General features: G+C 34.4%; 2 protein-coding genes across 9 annotated transcripts in view; one reads left to right on the forward strand and one right to left on the reverse strand.

Moving 5' to 3' along the window:
* Positions 1-20,869, reverse strand: part of Ctnna3 (catenin alpha 3) — a 1,637,747-nt gene that overhangs the window by 898,935 nt on the left and 717,943 nt on the right. The window lies entirely within an intron of this gene.
* The window catches only part of Lrrtm3 (leucine rich repeat transmembrane neuronal 3), a 158,469-nt gene continuing 157,729 nt past the window's right edge, over positions 20,130-20,869 (forward strand). The window contains exon 1 of the mRNA XM_013156832.3: positions 20,130-20,720. Within this exon, the coding sequence (XP_013012286.2) occupies positions 20,717-20,720 (4 nt within the window). The 5' untranslated portion in view covers positions 20,130-20,716. The remainder of the gene's footprint in view (positions 20,721-20,869) is intronic.

The raw sequence follows: 20,869 nt of genomic DNA on the forward strand, positions 1-20,869 counted from the left end.
TTAAAATACTCAAATTCATATATAAACAAACAGTGAAATGTTAATTTTCAGATACTCAGGAAAGAGGAGACAGGCGTTGCTTTTTCATGACTGTGCATGTTCAGTTATTCAAGATAAATACATTCTAAAGCTCTGTACCATGCACTGCCAATAGCTAAGAATACTGTGTTGAGCACTTAAAGTTTTGTTTTAAGTTTCATCTCTGTGTTTTATAAGGTAGAGCTTGTGAAGTCAACATGATTAAAAAATTTTTCAATAAAAAATAAAGAATTGTGACTAATGAATGGGAAGGAATGATTGAATTAAACTGGTGCTGTTTTGCACTCCCTAGTGAACAAAAACAATTGCAATAATCAATAGTGACTGCTAAGGTGTTAAGTGAAAAAGTGATGCAAACTTCATGATAGATGAATCAGGTCAGCTAAACCTGATGATCAATCTTACCATCTTAATAAAGGATGTTAGACATGATATACTTCCTGGCATGCTGTGATGGGAGAACTCAACACCCCAAATAAAGTACTCTTGCCAACACACCAAACATGGATATGATCAAATCTCTGTGCCTTGGCATGGCTTATAGGAAGGAAAGGTTTAGAGACAAATTTTAAGCCATTCCTTGGAAATGCACTCAACAAAATTCAGGTTGTGAGAATTCTGTATGATAACTCGTGGCTTTCATAAAGTACCACAAATTAAGGTGAAAGTCTATAGTTTCAAGAAAGTACAGATTTATATTAGTCAAATACAATCTGAGGATCTAGATTTGACTTTGTTTAAGCGGACGTTATATGTGTGTGTGTGCGTGTGTGTGTGCATTGTGAATTTGATGTTCACTTTGTAGTCAAAGTTTTGCTAATGTTTAATATGGGATAACATCTAGCAACATACTTGTTAGAGTTACATACAAACTCTTAAAGATACAAGATATCTGCTGCATAGTGATCTATGAAAGTAAGTGATAAATGGGAATATAAATAAACCTAATAAATAAAGGTTGACCATGTGCCATTAATTATTGACATTGAGCCAAGGTGATGGATTCAGGAAAGTTCATTATTTCCTGTACTTGTATATGTATTTTTAAATGTACATAATAAAAGGCTAAATAATGCAGAACATTAAGACATACAATTAGAAAGATATTTTCAAAGTGTTGCTCGTGTTGCACTTAATGCACTCATAGATTAATTTAAAATGTCAAAACTTTCAATCCAAAAATTAAAATTCCTCTCCATTCTTCCCCTGAGTAATGTTTGTGGTATCACTGTCACTCTATTTTTAGGGGGCATAGGTCCTGCATACTTCTTAGAGTTAATTTATACTTGCAAGAAATTATCTCATTTTGATAATTTATAAATCTTTCCCTGTTTTGCTGACATTTTGAAAACAAATTGGAAGCAATTGCTTTTATATACTTATTTTGTAAATTTCCCAGTTCTATCCTATCTTTGGTCCTAATAACTTGTCAGATGAATATTTTTGATATTTCAGGTAAGAAATACATAATCAACAAATAAAAAATGATTTCTCCTGCCTTTATAAAAATATATGTCACATATTTTACTGGAAATATTGATGCACCTTCAATGATTTGCTGAGATCTTTGAGAGATGTTTCTACCTTAAAATAAAAAAGTTAAATCATGTTCCTATCAATCCTGGCACTTTCAGTTTTCCATATTAGGAGCTCATTAATTAATATATATGATAAATCTGCATAATGATCACTGTTCTGAATTTACCCTACCAGACCATTATAGTTCAGAGAACACTATCAATAGATAATATTTGGGAATCTTATCCCCAGCTATATGAAAGTATTTTTGCCACTGGGAGATTAGATAAGGAAATACTTTCTTGGTTCTTACTCCAGCCTGATGAAATAAGCTAGTTAAAAGAAACCCAGATTGTTCCTGGTCATAACATGAAAGTCAGGAAGGTTATTAAAAAAACTGACCCCCCAAAAAACCCTCAATCTCAAAATATCAAAATGAGTTTTCTTATCATAAGGATAATGTTTGTAGACAAGCTACAGTATCATTCCAGAAGACATCTTGGCCAGACTATGCATAGCACATCTGGGAATTGTCTGCTTGAAAGCTTTGGCTAGAAGCATTATTTGATGGCCTCAAATTGATTCTGATACTGTAAAGTCTAAAGGAAGTTAGTGTATGCCACACGCCAGGCTGCTTAGCATAACTGCCTAGGACACCTAATTTTCCTGGGGGTAGAGACCAAACACTTTGGATCAAAGCTCCACATTGATTTTGCATTATAAGATTTAAAAAAAAAAAAAAAACCCTTTTCCTTTCAGCCTATTGCATCCCTCAGTGACTTCAAGTACTTTTGCCTCTACCTTAAGCATCTGTGGTGACAATGTGACTCCATGCCAGTTCCTTGTAGTATATGAGCTGCCAGACACAATTATTTCTGACAACAGGTCCATATTTGTCTCAGTCAAGTTACAGTACTTGTGGACAAGGATCTTATCCAAGCTGTCACCATTGCACTTCATCTATTTTAATGAATGTTCAGAATGAAAGCATGGTGCAGACTACCAAAGACACCTTGAAGTAGAGGTTTTCAGATATATACCAGTAATTCCTGCTTAGATTTTTATTGTCCAAAATGTTATGGATGTTCCCTACGTGAGAACTGACCAGTGTTAGTCGTGCCACATACTAGTTAGGCTAAATTTTATTACCTGGCAACCATGTCTTACGAGAATTTATAAAATGAAAAAGTGTTCTAGCTGCTGCTAAGGATAAATGTATTAATGAGACACTTTTTAAGGAGTCATTTAAAAAAAAAAAACTTTTATCACAATGGTTTAGCTTTGCTGGGACTTGGTTCTTGCTCTGGCTAATTGAGTGCAAATAGTGTCGTTTCTAGGAAGTCATAGGGGCATGCACTTTTTATTTTTTCAGATTTCTCACTATTCACATCCACATGCCATACTAGATTGTAAATGTTGTGCATGCACAAATGTGTCTTTTCTCTTAATTCTTCCTCAGGCACTAGAATGAGACAGCACAATGTAGACATAGGACCAAACTGCAGTCCATTAGGTAAGGCTTCTTCAAGGGAATTCTGAAGGCAGCCTTCCTCGTATTCTACTGTTGGCAAGCTCTTATTTAATTTGTTTTTAAGGCTACAGATATTCTAGGAAGGTCTTCAGTTCCCACTTAAGCCACTTGAGGATATACTATGAATTAAAAAACAGAAGGAGTAACTTCAAAAAAGAAATTTTTCCCTAAATTACCCAAGCACATACTGACACTCCAAGTTAGTTGTTTTTCTGTACCTCCAAGGTAACTACATTTAGACACAAATAAAAATGCCCTCAGAATTTCTCAAGTTTCAAGGTAATGAAAGAGCAATGAAAATCCATTTGTAATGCTTGTTAGTTAAATAGAGATTGCAAAAGGTGAAAAATGAATAGCATCCTGAGTAGTGACCCAAAGTTTGATTGTTCTTCATAATGAGTAGGTACTTCCTGTTAAACTTTCCTGCTGAGTAACACAGATTTGTGAATCAGCTTCAGGGATTCCTTCCAGAGAGTCTTAATCAGGATATAGTCATTAGGAGCATCTCCCCTTGAATCATCTTGATGTTTCCTTTTAACACAAATTGAATATGCATTATCTGTTAAGAGGAGAAACTTGGAGATGAATGAGATTCTACAATCCCTGAATTTAAAGGATATTCTTTTGAGGGAGGACATATTGAAGTATATATAAGCAATTATAACATAACTTATTTATATAACATATATATGGTACAGAAGGCATATGTATTTATGAAAAAATAACTGCAGTTCATACAGAGAATATATGATTCAGATACATTTTATAAAAGACTTCATCAGACAGAAATCAAGGGAAGTCTCTTGTAGTACCAGAAAGCAATGTTCCTGATGATTTAAGGCCTGGTAGAACAGACTCATTCAGAGAATAATTTGATGAACCTGTATTCTAGGTTGCACAGCATATTGAATACCATAAATACTTTGGTGTAACTGTATTCTAGGTTGACCAGCATACTAAATAGTGAGGGTACACAACGGCAATCAGGTGGAGTTGGACAAATTGTTGGTTATCTTTGTATCAGATTGCACCAATTATGCTTTAATAGCCCCAGCTAAACCATCTCCTAACAGGACCCTGCCAACTCTGCCATATCCTCAATCCTCCATCACAAATGATTGAATTCAGGATGGCCACCTTTTCCAAGAAAGCCCATTCATACGTTAGATAGGAAGTGGTACAGGTTTAAAAGGATCAGAGTTTTCTTGTCTTTTATTTTAAACTGAGAAGCATCTATAGAATGACCTGGCTTGCAAAAACTAAAAGACAATCATGAGGCACTGTGCAGGAATTGAGACTGTTACGGCAAGCTCATTCCACAGAAAGAAAAACCACCCATAAACTAGAGCTTTGAGGCAGAACAAAGGTGAACACAAGAGCCACAATACAGATAGAATTCAGCAGGATGGCAGGAGCACTGAAATGAAGCTATGCTTGGCTCCTTCTCTAATAGGGTTCCTATTCTTTTTGAGATCTAATCATTTGGCTTTATCTAACAATACATTGAACCAAATCAGAAGAACGTTGTGTGCATCATGAGGATAAATCTGCTTGCTAAATCACATCGTAGTCAGGTACTTGTGTAACTTAAACTGCACAATAATGAAACCAAATTTGTGTGACAGTATTTTGAGGAAAGGGTAAGATGTTATGGGGTTTATTTTCATGCCATTTTCCCTGAAGACTCACCAACTTTCAAGTGAAAGACAGGTGATACGTATTTTCTCTTTATCTAGTCTCATGGGAGGGAATAACTTGCTATTTAAAAGATCATGTGAAAGAAAGACTCCAAATGAGTAACCTCTCTTTTTCATGGGTTAAGGTAGATAAACCTAAATAATTCAGTATCAATAAATGGTAGAAGAATTATTTTGACCAGTGTAAAGAACGTGGTACATTTAACTCAAGTTAATGAAAAAGTTTCAGAGCTGCCAAATAGCTCACAAGGATCATCTTCGAATGGTTACATCATGGTGTCTCTGTGTTACAATAAACATGTATTACCACTTTAATGGTAGGGACAAAACTGTAAACAACTGTTGAAGTTGTGCTCATTTCCACTGCATCTCAATAATAAATTTTAAGCTCTAGTTGTCTGGTTAAAGCTACATGAGGCTAGAAAGAATGCTATGTACAATATCCACTACTGTTTTTTCCATGACATAGAGACTGTGTCTTGGCTTTAAAGTCAGAATGGTCATAAGATACGGACCTTAATGTCAAAGGAGGTAGGTTCCATTCAAAGTTCCTATTTCTGCATCATATTTGATGGATGCTGTTTATTATTTCTCTAGGCTTCAATTTTCTGATCTGTAAAATATGGCTTTGACAAAATAATTTCAAAATCCTTAACAGTTCTGTGAATATTTTAAGCCTTTATATTACTGTTACTTGGTATCACTGCAGTATTTTTCAAGTTTGTGTGCAACTTGAAATTATATAAAATCATTAAAGTTTTAAAAGTATCCACAGATGTACACAAAGCTTAAGGAACAGAACTAATAGTCTGAATACATGATGACACCTGTCATTGTTTTGGTTTTGTTAGACAAAAGCTTAAAATATCTCAAAAGGAAAACACTAAGCAAACCAAAAAATTTTTTAGGCCTTTAGCAAGATACTGTAAAAAGGAAAATATATAGAATTTATGTAAGCTATTGACTGTAAGAAAATTCACATCTCAAATATAGCAAATGAATAGAAAAAAAGCTTATATTATGATGTGAAACATATTACTTGTTTTTTAATACAGAGGTATAAGAATGTACAAATTTGGATCATAAATAAGTGGTTGCCTATTTGAAATGTTACATGTACTTGTAAAACTCTAGGTCCTACACACACACACACACACACACACACACACTACTACCACCACCACAGTGCATATATAATGAGTTCGGGTTTTCTGAATATATTTCTATCAAGTTATGATAAAAATTTGAAAGTAAAAATATTATACATTTTTAAATTTGAAACTGTATTTTAAAATATAAGTGCTAACTAGAAAAATATTGATACAATAAAGGAAATAAATGCCAACTTTAATTTGTTGCAGCTTTAGCAATTTTATTATTTTTGTTTATCTGATTATTTGTTTGTTCATTTGTTTTGTGTTTTGGTACTGATAACCAAGCTGATTTTAATTTTTATTTTGAGGATCTCACTAAGTTGATATGTTATCTAAACTGCACTTGAACTTAAATCCTCCTGCCTCAGTCTCCCAGAGTGTTGAGACTAAAGACATTCACCACTACACTTGGCTATGGTTGTTTTTAAAAGATCAATTATCTAAAACGCTATTATCTTTATTTCAATATTTCCTAATTATTTTAAGGAAATATTGTGCTCAAATTAAAGACATTTATAGAGATCAAAATGTTTACATTTTCATTAAAAATATAAAATATGAAATAACAGAGAAAATTAAGCTTACAAGAATGCCTGTCAAGTCATTCTATTGATACCAAGTATACTTCCTTAATATCCTCCCTTAATATATAATATACAAGTAAGCAGTTAAATTTTTCTGTAGTGCTTTTGGAGGCTGATGGAATGCAGAACTATGAACTGGAAAGTCTAGGCTAAAATAGGAGAATGGGAAAATCTCACACAAGTGATGATTCCAAGTTTACAAATAATTGAACAAATGAGAAGACACTTTTATCTAACACCCACAGAAGAATAAATGAAATATACTGCCTTACTAAATAAACTACACATCCATTAAAACTATGTGTAAGAAAAATATGTCCAAGCTTCTTCTGACTTAAAAGAGTATATAAAGAAATGTAATTCTAGCCAGAGACCTGACAGTGAAACTAGTAAAAGACATAGAGAAGAGATGGTAACAAGGATAGCACCGCACTGTCTCAGTTAGAGACCCCTGCCTCCTGTTTCCATTCTTTAGTTATAGTTTATAGTTTATATGGTAAGTTGTTGGTCTCTACTTCAACCTCTGCTACCACCTGCCTTTGCTGAAACTTACTATGAGAAGTTCATACCTGAAGCACTTCAGACTCCTTGACTCATTGCTAATTGTATTGCCTCTTTCACCTCAAAATTCAGATAATGACAAATAAATACAAATGGAGACAAAGGGGAGCCAACATGGATGAACAATTTCCACAAATTTTGGAAAATATAGAATTCATAGTAGATGGGTAGAATCGGGGAAGCTACAAGTTAAGTTATTAAAGAGAAACCTTTTATTGTGCACCAAAAGTCTCAAAAGGCACCAGAAATAAGAGTCACCAAAAATATGGGGACTGGTTGAAAGTCCTCATAAGGAGTGGTCAACTGCCAGACCTGCATCTTTCGCACAAGAACCAAAAAACTATCTTCACCTTTCAGCAAAAAAAAATTATTTTCTGGTGAATTAAAACCTGAGAAGCTAGACACAAGTAAAGTAAGCTCAACAGTGCTGTTTACAACGTGAAAAAAAAGGAAAATAAAAATGAAGATGTAAATAATGAACATGAGGCCCTCAGTACTCTTTTCCTGACTGAGTTTAGAACGCTGATAACAGGTACCCAGTTCCCCTGCAAGAGTCTGGCAGTTTTCTCTGCTGAAAAATATCTATAAACATGCATACAGAGATTCCTCCATGAAAAAGAAGCTCACTGTCTAATCCTATTAACTCCAAATCCAAATCCAAAGCTGTCTACATACAGGGAACTTTCTATCAGCTTTTATTTCCTTCCTCGTTAATTTGAATAAATATACAAGGATATTAGTTGAGAAAAGCCTCCAACATGAAAAAGGCAAAATGAGCTGACTGAATTACCTTAGAGGAAACATTGATACTGTGGCAGGCTGTATATTGCCTCAAAACTCAAAGTAATATCCTCAGAGTGAGGAAAGATATCACATCTGTAATAGTAAAATACATAGTATGTTACAAGAAAAGAGAAAAACAAAGTTGTTCATGGAACTAACAAACATGATCACCCAAACTGAGATGAGATACAGAGCAGGAACTGACCCGTTTTTTCTATAAAAACCTACATAATAAACATTCCAAACTTATTGGACTGGAGACTTTGAGCTCTGCTTCTGCAACACTGCTTACCCAGCAGCATTATTATTAGACTTGCTTATTCTATTACATGTTGATACATGATCAAAATTATTAATACATAAAATATTACAGCACAAATCTAGAAACAATCCTGAATATAAAAGGCCGAGATGGGCACTGGGAAAGAAAAGCCAAAGAACAAATCTAGGCATTCAAAATTTGTAATTCCGGAGAGAACGAAGAAAATGTCAAGAAGTAATTTTCCAAAAAATACAATATTTTTTTAAAAATTGAAGGACATAAGCCTCTAGATTTAAAAGTTCCACTAAGTTCCCTGCAACGAATGGATACAAAGACACAAATTGAAGTATATTCTAGTATATTCTTCATATATTTGGAGGAAAGAAAGTATTATAAAAGCTTCCAGAAAAATAATATATTTTATAAAAGATTGCACAACAGAATATTGTTTGATTCTCAACAACAAAGGCCATTATGAGAAGACAAAGATCAAGAAAGGAAAAGATTGTTATCGTTCTGTCTAAGACGTCTGACCAGAGCGTCATGCAGTCATAGGTGGGGTTTTGTCAGAGGTGCTGGATCTCGAGTGTGTGATGAATCATGGTGCAATGCTAGGATTAAGGTGAGTGGTGACTAAATCAGCCCACTAATTGGCTTGACACCTCCATAATCTTAGTGGCCTGGATGTAACACAAGGAGCAGAAAGAGACTTGCCTTTTTTTTTTTTTTGCTTGCTGGTTTTTGCTGTCTTCTGCTGGCCATGAACTGTTTGTCTTCCATGATGCCTGTTTTTCAAACACTCTGCCTTGGAGCCAGCTGATTATGGATAGAAACCTCTAAAACCTGTGAGTTAAATAAATCTTTCAACCTTTAACTTTATGTATTAGGAATTTTGTCTCAGAAAAGTAACTGAAACAATCCATAACTATACATGCAGTGTCTATCTATCAGTAATTGCTATGGATTATATTTGAATGTCCCCCCAAAGCCTCATGCTGTCATAGATGGGGATTTTCATAGATGTATGGATCTAGAGTGTGTGATGCTGGCATCAAGAATGTGACACTGAGATTGATTCACAGTGATGGTGGGATTAAGGCTGCCCCCTGCGGGGTGTGAGTCTTACCGGCCTTAAGTGTGTCTAACATGGATAGATTATAAGGGTTAGAGAATGTTGCTGCTTGTCACTTGGTCCTGCTGCTTCTTTACTGTTTTCCTGTTTTCTTCCAACCATGAACAGTTTTTCCTCTGTGATGATCTTCTGCCATGCCACCTGCTTGGGAGCATCCAATTATGAGCTAAAACTTACATAAACTGTGAACTAAAATAAACTGTTCCTCCTTTAATTTGGATTGTTGAATATTTTGTCTCAACAGTGAGAAAAAGTAATTAAGACAGTAATGGTGAACTGAAAAAATTCAGCTATGAATTTTTATTTTAGATATATACTTTCTTAGGACTCTTATTAGCAGAAGTGGTTCTAATTGAGTCATCAATTACATACAAAAAGGTATGAGCCCCAGAAAATAGGAAACCCATATTGCATAATAGTAAAGAGAAGTACTAAGTGAATAGTTAAGGTTGCATACAGGAGCAGACAAAAAAGTACTGAAGGGGATTATCTTGAGAGTTTAGAAAATTCAGACATTTGATAAATCTTCTAAAATGTTAAAATTACTAGCACCATGCACAGACAAAACCATGCAAATGTAAAAGAAAAAGAGAACAAGAGAAAATAGGGAAAATGTAAAAGTTTAATGAGAATTAAAATGTAATAATGTAGTATATCACTTGATCCAGCAATATCACTGTTTATACAGGCCTCATAAGCTACATGGTGTCAATACTCAATACTGTACATAGGAACCAGGGAAAGTATATAGTATACTAAACCTTTGAATGTAATGGTAAGACACTGAAATATCAATAAAATTTAGAAATATTGTAAGTAGGTGCTAGCCAAATAAAGTACTTCCTCAGAGAAGAATAAGTGAAAAAGGGGTGAGAATAAATGTTTTCAACACAAGCCTTTTATTTTTAAATTATATGCATAAAATTTAGTTGTTTGTGATTCCCTAGTATTTTTGATTGCTGACTTACCTATTAGATTCAAGTACTCTGAGAAAGGCAGTACAATAAGTTAGTAAAGTTAGAAATTTTGGTAACTCGGGGGAAGCATATTTCAACTGGTATCTGAGAGAGGATTCAATTTTTTGAGACTAAATCTAACACTGTGCACTGACATTAATTCTAGATAGTTAAGTTCATACTGGATGGCCCTGTAAGACACCCAGTGAAATGTCCAGAGAGATGGAGAATTGACTGATGTGGGAAGATAGCTCACACTTACAGTGTCAGGCATGAAGTGTGCAGTGTACAGAAAAAATCATTTGTTTCTTTCTTTCTCTCTTTTTATTTGTGATCAATGAAAATCCTAAAGAAAGATTGCCTCTAAGAGAAAAGAGTCATATGAGTTAGTATCTGCTTGAACTTCATTGGCAAGTCCTCAGAAAGGGATTTTTTTACCATTCTATCAAACTGTAACTACCCTATCCTTGTTATTTTTCTCCATAGTATCTATCATTAGTGAACATCTCAGTGTGTAATCATGTTGTTTATTTTTAGTGTCTCACAATAGCAAAGCAAGTTTTTTGATGCTAGGCATTTGTCTTATTAGCACAGCCCTAACACCAAGAAAAGTGTAAAATCTTAATACACATTCACTGAACAAATATTTTTTTAAAAAAAATGAGTTTTCAACCTAGTACCAGAATAAGAAGTTTTATGAGGACTCCTGGCATTTGCTTCCAGAAACTAAGTCAATTTTTGCTTGAATCACAGTTTTGCCACATGGGGGCTCTGCTGTTAGCCACAAAAGGCTCTCAAGCATTCCCCCATAATCTCTTTTTTTTTCTTTTAATAATTATTATTAGTATTTTATTGTATTGGAAATGTTTTTAGCTAGGTTAACATTCTGAATTACAAAATGGGAAAATTAAACCACGAAGCAGAGTATCCCAAATAAAGACCAAAACCTGAAATAGAGAATAAAACCAGTCAGATATTATATATTAAGGAATTCCAGAATGAAAAAGAAAAAAAGATGCCCACAATTTTAAGGGCAATTTTCAATCAGGAAGTGGCCACAGTTTTTTTTTTCTTTTTTTTTTTTTTTTTTTTTCTTTTTGGTCTTTTTCATTTTTATCAGTACCAGGGATTGAACTCACAACTGCCTGCTTGCAAGGCAGGCGTTATGCCTGTTGAGCTAAATCCCCAGCCCCTAAGTGGCCACAGTTCTTAGCTATTAGCAATATAAAGGATTGCCCAAATCACTTTAAATGAATTTCAAAATACAATGTTACATTTTAAAATAATATAATGACCCTTAGATTCCTATCCTTGTTAACCACATCATAAACCAATGGAAAGTTTCTTGTCTTCCAGATATTTAATATTTTTTTAAGTAAGCAGCTTAAAATGTTTAAAAAATCTTATTTCAGAAACAAAAATAGGAACAACCTATGTAAAATCGACCTCTTTATTATTAAAAAATCAGGATTTCTATTATTTTTCCACCTGATGGTATGGGAATGTAATTCTTAATGCAGACGTATTTGCCACGAAGTCAAATATTAAGCTATACTAACACAGGCAGCTCAAAGTAAGGCTCATACTGATTTAAACGTACAGTACAAGTTTTCATAGAACTTTGAGTACCTGAAATTGAACTTGTGCTATTGCCCTAAGGTGCTATTCCCCTGAACTAAATCCTCAGCCCCAGTAAAAGCTTTTATTTTCTTACATTAGAATGTAGTAAGATGAATATAATAAAATATTTGTGATATATCAGTTTTTAAAAACATTGAGTTCACATTTAAACCACAGCCGTCTATGCAAAGTAAAAGATCAAATATTAAGGTAGAAATTTGGTTTAAAAGCTTTTAGTTTAAAATGCTTTTGTTCTACTGTGAGAAATGTGAGATATATATATATATATATTTTACAGTGTGACATGTGTGCCAAATGTTCCTTCATGGAATTTGTTCTAAGTGAAAACCTAGAAAACTGATTTTTCTCAATATAAACAACTACAAATGAATTTTGACTGCTGTTCTCTTGACAGGAATTTGTTGAGAAACTGTTAAAAGAACATCCCAATTTCAGTGGGCGAATTAACACAATTTTTGAAGCAGGAAACAATATCAAATAATTATTTTGCTGACTATAATCAAAAAAGACAAGTGTGATAGGAAGTAAAGAACAGAAATTCTGGTAATATGAATATTAAGCCAACATTGATTCATGACACATTATTATTAATTCTTATTCCTGAACTTTATATTTGATCCATTAATGAATTCCCTATTAGTATAAACATAAATGCATATTTCCCTTCCAGCTCTACCTGGAATTATTCAAAAGTTCTTAAAGTCTTAAACAATTAGCAAGAGTAAAAACTCACTTCAAAACACTTTGGACAGGAAATCCTGCCTAATCTAATGGACTTTTGCTCAACATATATGCTATTAAAATTGACTCTTTGCAAGTTAAATAATACAATGAAGAAACAATTAAATGCAGAGCATAAAACAAGCTATAATCCAAATGACCTTGTTCCTTTCACAAATCAATGGCACTAAAAAGTAAGAGAGATACAAACATCAAATGTAATATATGGGCTTTGTTGAGGTCTTAATTCAAAGACACTTTTAAGGCCCATGAATTTTATTATGTAAAATAACATTAGATGGTCTACTTTAAACGTTCTTATCATTTAGAAACATACTGGTGCTGAGATTTTTTTTTTTAAATACTCTAGAAAGAACAAACAATGTATACATGGGTGTGGAAAGTGGTCAAAGTTAAATGAAAGAAAACTAGAAAAATATTGATAGCTGTTATACTATTCTATGTTTCTGTGTCTTTAAATTTCTACTGTAAAAAAGCAAATATTTCCATTAAGTCATGAAGTCTTTTCATATTCAGAAGTCTGTCAGTAAGGTTGTACTTTTGAAGTTTGTTAGATTTCCCTGCTCTCAAATTTAGCTTAGGGCTACCTCTGCAGGAAATAACAATGAGGAATGCAATAAAGCTCAGAATGTGTATTGATGCTGCTGTATAAATGTATCTTCAGATGAAGGAGATGTTTTGGTTAACCTTCTAAGGACTCATTCATTTGCTATTGCCTCTCTCCAGAAAAATACTGAGAGACCATTTTAATGTTATGACCTGGGATACTCTTCATGCATTTATCTAAGTCAGAGATGCTCATTTATAACCGTATGTGACCAGACAAGGTTTTTAATGGAGCCCTTGAAGCAAGCAGATGGAAAACAAGAATATTTCAGAGAAGTGTTAAAGTTCTCATAAAGACCGAAATATAAACATAGAAATACATATGAGTATTATAACCAACCAGAAATAGGGAATTCTATGTGCCATTCTGACAACCCCATTTTATCATATGGTCACAAACATTGTTTATTATATCCACAAAAAATCCATGTGTTGGTAAAAGCCACAAGTTAGAACAGAGAATGTCAGTAATGCATGCTATTTAATAAATAGTCATCATATTAAAATTTTAAAATTGGGTGTGGTGGCACACACCTGTAATCCTAGCACTCAAGAAGCCAAGGCAGGAGGATCATTGCAAGTTAGAGACCACCCTGGGCTACATGTGAGCTCAAGCCCAGCCTGAACTAAATAGCAAGACCCTGTCTCAAAAAGAAAAGAATTAATTAATTTAATTAAAACTAAATTTTACTGGAAATAGAATAGAAAATCTTACTAGAAAGAGAAAGTTTAATAATAATTAAATTATTAACTATTAATAATATTAATATTAATTAATTATTAATAATGTTAATAATATTAGTAAATTTTGACTTGTACTTGGTCAGATAACAAAACCCAGGCAGACTTGAAGGGACATTAATCTTTTCATAGGTGCTCTAATTCTAAAAATATTTTATGCTACTTTATTATTTACAGTACACTTATATATAAATTATGGGAAATATTCCTAAAGATCAACAGATCAAGTTTCATGACTTCCATTTGGCAGTTGACCACACTGAGACTTCAAAAACTTGGATGAAATCAATTTCAAATTCCAAAAATCAGCTGAAATATATATGCCACTCTTTAAATTTGTTCTGGAAAGACATTTTGACCAAATGTATTCTCTAGAATGCTTACTCCAAATTTTCCCATCTACAGTAATTATGTAATATTCCAGTTTCATTTTCAATCAAGCTTTTTGGCTCTACTGCCCTCTATACTGTATATAAACATGTTAACCCTATCCAAGCCATCACAATAGTAACCTAGGTTGCTACTATATGACACCTGATTTGATTAATCATTTTACTTTAGACTATATCATAGTGCTTTGAGGCATAATATCAAAAAAGATACTTAAAAAAATTAAAGACACATAAAATTCAATAAAAATGAGAGCCAATGCAGACTTAATTTGAACTTTTGATCTTCCTTCCAAAACTTGAGCCATGAAAATAGCCAAAGATGTCACCATCTGTTGAGTTGTTATTCTATAGAATGACAAGTACCATTTAATTTCTCTCTGTTGCTAATTCATTAGAAAAATCTTATTTTATCTAAAATACATCAAGAAACTAATCAATTCTCATCATTTTCCTTACCACACCACTATGTACAATCAGCTCTTCCCTGGATTGATACAACAGTCTTTTTCCTGGAAATACCCTTTCCCCCTTTGAATCAATTTCAGCAGAACCAAGAGTGACTGTCTTAGAGGATTTGGGATGTTGTAACGAAAATACCATATGTTGAGTGGTTTAACAACAAATATTTATTTCTCACAGTACTAGAGGCTAGAAACTTCAAAGTCAAGGAGCCAATAGACTGCTCTTTTTGTGAAGGCCTGATTTCTAACTTACAGTCAGTTGCTGTCTCCTGTACCCTCATGTGGCCACGAGACAAGCTCTTATGTCTCTTCTTATACTAAAAGCCCACAAATCTCATCTTGAGCGGTCCAGCCTTATTTCCTAATTACCTCACAAAGATTCTAACTCCAAATACTATAACTTTGGGGATCGAATTGCAATATATTAATTTAGTAGGGTTTAAAAATATCAACAAGTAGCAATGACTCTTTCAATGAACAACTCATTATATTTTAATTCTATACAAAAATCTCGTTGCCTCTCCATTTCCTCCAGAATAAAAACCAATATTCTTGCGATGACACAAAAAGGCCCTCCATAACCCATTATGAGCTAGTTTTCCTCCATCTCCAAGTATTCAACTATTTGCTCTTACAGGTCTAGGCTCATTGCCCTCTTGATGGCACCTGAACACATGATGTGTTTCTGTCTTAAGAGTCTTTGCACTGGCTACTCCCCTTCTGTATATAGGTAAGTCTAACCAGCTGTATAAATGTAAGTCTAATGAGCTTCAAGGGTTTGCCCAAGGCCACTTTCTTAATGGCCCTAACCTTCCCATGCAAAACTGCATCTCCCTCATTTCTTGCACTTCCTAAATTCTTTATACTTTACTATTATCTGTGGCTCATACGGCCTGCTAATAAACCATGTGTACTTATTTATGTATGTATATATTATGTTGGGGTGTTTGTTTGATTGTTTGATTTTTGGTACCCAGAATTGAACTCAGGTTGGCCAGGCAGGCACTGTGTCACTGAGCAATATCCCTAGACCCTGTGTTTGTTTTCAAATTGTCTGACTTAGTCCTTTAGAATGTAAGTCTCATAAGAATGCAGACCTTTTCATGTTGTTTTTCTGTAGCTAGATCTACTCTGAGTATTTGTGTGTACTACATAATGGGAATTTGGACCTACATATTTATTAATGAAATCTCTGATGCCAGACATTCTGAAGATACCTGTACATCCCATTTGAATCGCCTTTCTGTGTAAGTCTGGCACACTAACCAATTGTGGCACTGAAGCCCCTCAACCCACTTGTCTAACTTTATATTTGGCAATTTGGTTTCAGGGTGGACTGAAATTTGGCATTTTATACTAAGATTTGATTTATTTATCCAATTTAAATAAAATATGTTTAGTTTTTGAAGTACTATAAGTGCAATAAAACAAGTTTTCCGATAGATGACACTATGCTTTAATATTGTATAAATCATTAAGATCCTAGATTCTTTGGGGAAATTAACTTGTCAAGTAGTTTATGGTTAGTTCTGTATGTGGTGTTAAGTGCAAAAGGAGTTGCTAAATATATAATGTATCATTTTGCTTTTAGTGAAAGCAAGTCAGAAATAATCAGCTTGCTATAATCAACAAGCAAGAGAATAAACTTCAAAAAATATACCAGAAATTATTAAAATCTCTTAGAACATTTTTTCTTTTTTTTTTCTTTTGAGTGACTACCTCAGGGCGTTAGGATAATTTCTTCAGCCATCAGTGTGTACTATGACTTAGAATCATGTTATTCTACTTTTGGATTTAGAAATGGTAGCTTCAGGGAGAATCTTATCAGCTACTTCCAACAGACATGATATTGATGCCAGTTTTAAAAACCTGCACCAAGATAGAGACCACATAGTATTAGAGGTCAACCAAATTTAAGAATAGCTACTGATTACTACAGAGAGAGACAGAGAGAGAGAGAGAGAGAGAGAGAGAGAGAGAGAGAGAGAGAGCTCTATCAGTAATATTAAGAGGTGTTGTCAGTTATAAGAGTCAAAGGGTAAGTGTGAAGTCAGAACCTAGGGAGAAAGACAAGATCAGGATCCAAGATACATGTGAAAACTAAGGGCAAGATGTGTAATAAAGTAAAATTATTTACTGTAAACAACCCGAGATTCATCCCAAGAATGGCAAAGTCAATTTATGGTAAAGTTCCAAAATGTTCCTCCACTTCTCACATATATAGAAGGTGACTAGATCACGGGGTGCTCTACTCAGCCGTGGACTATGAACTCAGTAGCTAAGAGCTCAGGTAAGAGGCAGGGCCTGGTTGGAGGTGGCACACTGGTTCTCATGCTCCTCCCTTTTCTGTCTGCTTCCTGGGTGCTATGGTTCAAGCCGCTTCCCTCCACCAGGCCCTCCACCATTCTGTTTCTGCCTTGGGTCAGCCAATCATGGACTGAAGCCATGAGCTAAAATAAACCTCTCCTTTAAGCTGTGGATGTAGAGTATTTTGTCCCAGTGACAAGAAAATGACTAATACAGTAAGGAAATTATATTCTTCAAGCGACCTTTATACTTATGTCATGAGGAGAAAGGCACAGCTGACTATCAGTACCAAGTCTCTGGGTCCTCCAGTCACCCTACTGTGTCATTCTGAAGCTGTTAGATGTGACACATATCCCAACAGCTACTTCCCAGGGAGGAACAGGAAGCATGTAGAGAGAAACCAGAGCCTTTTGAGCAATTAAAATATGAGACAGAAGTTATAAATATGATTTCCTGCAGTCGTTTTCGATAGATCCAAGTTGTGAAGTACCACTTGGGATGTTAATGATAAAAGCTCAGTGTTAACTTCTGTACTATGCCAAAGAGAACCTTTAAAAGTGTATTCACTGTTCTCATGAAATGTATGATTGACCTTCTAAGACAAGTGATGCTGTCTCCATAAATAATGAAGATCATTTGCTAGTACTGTACGTTTTAATACTTTCTAGTTTCTTGCTTTATGTGCACATCCTTTAAGAATATTTTCCAAAATTGTTTTGAATCTCACTGGTGGAGGAAATCTACAGGGATCAATCACATGTAGAAAAAGTTAACACTACATAATCAGTTTGTATTATATCTCTTACATTCGTGACAACCTATAAAAGTATATTTACTTAATAAATATATTAATGTGTCAAGTACTATTATAGGTGTTACAAAAAGTAGAAAACAAGAATTTGATTTCATTGCATTTTTATCTCATCATAACTGTGTGTACCCTCTCTTCCTACTGGGAGAAATTTTCAATCATTCCTTTGCAATGAGTTTTTTGCAATGTTCTGTATTGACTTGTCTTGATTTTTAAATAGGGTCTCAAGTAGTTCAGGATGGCCTCAAATTCACCATACAGCAGCCCAGGCTGGCCTCAAAATTTGATGTTTCTCCTGCCTCCGCAGTGCTGCAATTATAGGAGTGTACCACCACACCCAGCATGTAAGAAGTTTCTTAGATTTTCTTGTTCATCAAAATCTTGATAAAACACCAAATTGATTGGGAAATCTATGTTGTTAACAAGTTCTCCAATGTGCTTTTGGTGCATTTATGGCACTGTTAATTTGGGAGGAATTGTTGTCCTATTGGTAGTATAGTACATGAGTATTTGGTGATTTTCATTGGCCTGTATCTGTAGAACCCTGTTGGATTATCACAACTAACATCTACCAAGCTTCTCATTCTTAGAGAATATGAAAGTGCTTCTAAATTGACATTCAACCAAGTCATCTAATATAAAAAAGTAGATTTTTTAAACAATGGCATTTATTTGTCCCAATGCCTATCTCTATCAGATAGATATTACCATGTGCTGTTTTACAGTAGAAAAGGTATAAATGTTAATTATTTCTTATGCTCTATAGAATAAAATGATTCATTTTAAAGATAATTGTAAGATGATGGAGATATACCTTAAGAAATTTTCTCAAAAAGACAAGACTTAGTGAATGTAACTCAGAAATCCATTATGTACAGTGTAAACAATATTAACCAAAATAGGTTTTGAGAGTAAATAACTGTCAGTGTAGTTAATATTCAAGAGTAAACAACATGCAATAGAAGGAAATGTCATAAGATTGATATTTTTCAAATAGCTAACACAGTCTTATATTCTACACAATATTTTAAGCATAGATATTATAATGACTTAATTCTCCAAACATGTCTCTGCCCATTTTGCAGATGAGAAAGTTGATCATAGAGAGGATAAACAACTTGTTTAAGGTTACATTGCTGGTAAATTATAGCCAAAATTAGCATCTTAGCACCAAAATCTGTGTTTTTAATCAAAAGACCAACCTGTTTCTCCTTAGCTTTTGTATTTCTTTAGGAGCCTTACACCAAAGACATTTGTACTGTTCTTTCTAGGAAACAAGAAATAGTTGATTACAACCTCAGTCCCTTACTCTAATTTTCGCTTGATTCATTTTTTAAAATAAAGATAGCAGTGTTGTTGACCAGGATTATCTGGTTAATAGGTCAAAAATAAAGCCCTCTTTGAATCCTGTATCTGCTACTATCTTGCAATACGGCATTAAACAAATGACTTCTTCAAATTCCTTTTTCAACTTTCAAAAAGAAATTACAATAGGACCTCCATCATAACATTGCCTAAAAATAAAACAAAATAGGCCACTCAAAGCACTTAGAAAGTACTCAATAAATATTACAGTGTAATAAATAGCAGTTGCATCAATAAACTATGAACTGAATGATCTCTTGACTCTTATACAAGCACTAAAAATGGTTTATTTCCCTTCTAATAAAACAAAAAGCAACCCAAACAATAAACTACTAAACCAATTATATATCCTGTGAGAAGACCAAAAAGGCTATTGGACGTACTAGTTCACATGTTATCAGTCCAAAGGCAGTCGTGTTTCAGCGTTCTGAGACACCTTGCATTATATAATTACCGTGACTCCAAGAGGGCAAAGGAGCATGCAGTCAGCACGACTCTGCAAAAAGCCCGATGGTTCATTTTATAAATTTCAGTTGAAAGTTTACATCGAGGTTAAGAAAAATTGACATTCAGCGTATGAACTTAATGTCAAGCTTTAGAAAAACCCCGGGCAGCACATGTTTAGCAATTAAGTGGACGCAGACAATATAGACGTTGCCAGATTGTAAAACAAGACCTGAAACTCACAGAAAATGTTGCTACTTATTGATTACGGTGACCATTCAGTTCCTTTTGAGTCACCCAAAAGAATCATTCATTTTCCAGCAGAGAGCCTGCTCATTTGCAAGATAAAAGAGAGACATTTCTGCACATGCCCATAATGTTCTTCACCACTGGGGGCAGCTTTACATAAGACTGCATTCACTGAAACCAAAGCAACAGTCCCGGCAGTTTTCAGAATGACAGTCTGCAGAAGTGAGCTGAGCGTGTGCGCGGTGAGTGGCTCTGCTGCCTTCTGGGCTCCAACGCAGCTCTGTGGCTGAACTGGGTGCTCACCGCGGGAACTGATGGGCTATGGAATACAGATGTGGCAGCTCAGGTAGCCCCATGTTGCCTGAAGGAATACATCATGCATTCTGATAAGAAGAAATTATAGAGACCAGGTTTTTTTTTTAACCCCCTTCGTCAGAAAAAAGAAAAAAAAAAAAAACTGTAAAGATGCAAAACCGTAATATCCATGAAGATCCTATTACCTAGGAAGATTCTGATGTTTTGCTGTGATTGCGGTGTTGGGATTTATTTGTTCTTGGAGTGTTCTGCGTGGCTGGTAAAGAATAATGTTCCAAAATCGGTCCATCTCCCAAGGGGTCCAATTTTTCTTCCTGGGTGTCAGCGAGCCCTGACTCACTACAGTGCAGCTGACAGGGGCTGTCATGCAAGTGGCCCCTAAGCCAAAGCAAAAGACCTAAAGACGACCTTTGAACAATACAAAGGATGGGTATGTTTTGTCATTTTTCTTCTTTTCTTCTTAAAAAAAAAATCTTTTAGTCTATGTAATAATTCTACCTTAATTGTTTTAGAGATTACCTTGCTCTGCCTAAGACTATAAATTCAATTGCTTAGTAAACAGGTTTCCTTGTTTAACTA

This window comes from Cavia porcellus, unplaced genomic scaffold (genome assembly GCF_034190915.1).
Source record: "Cavia porcellus strain 051 isolate PalLab524CR breed Dunkin Hartley unplaced genomic scaffold, mCavPor4.1 scaffold_28, whole genome shotgun sequence".
Taxonomy (NCBI): Eukaryota; Metazoa; Chordata; class Mammalia; order Rodentia; family Caviidae; genus Cavia; species Cavia porcellus.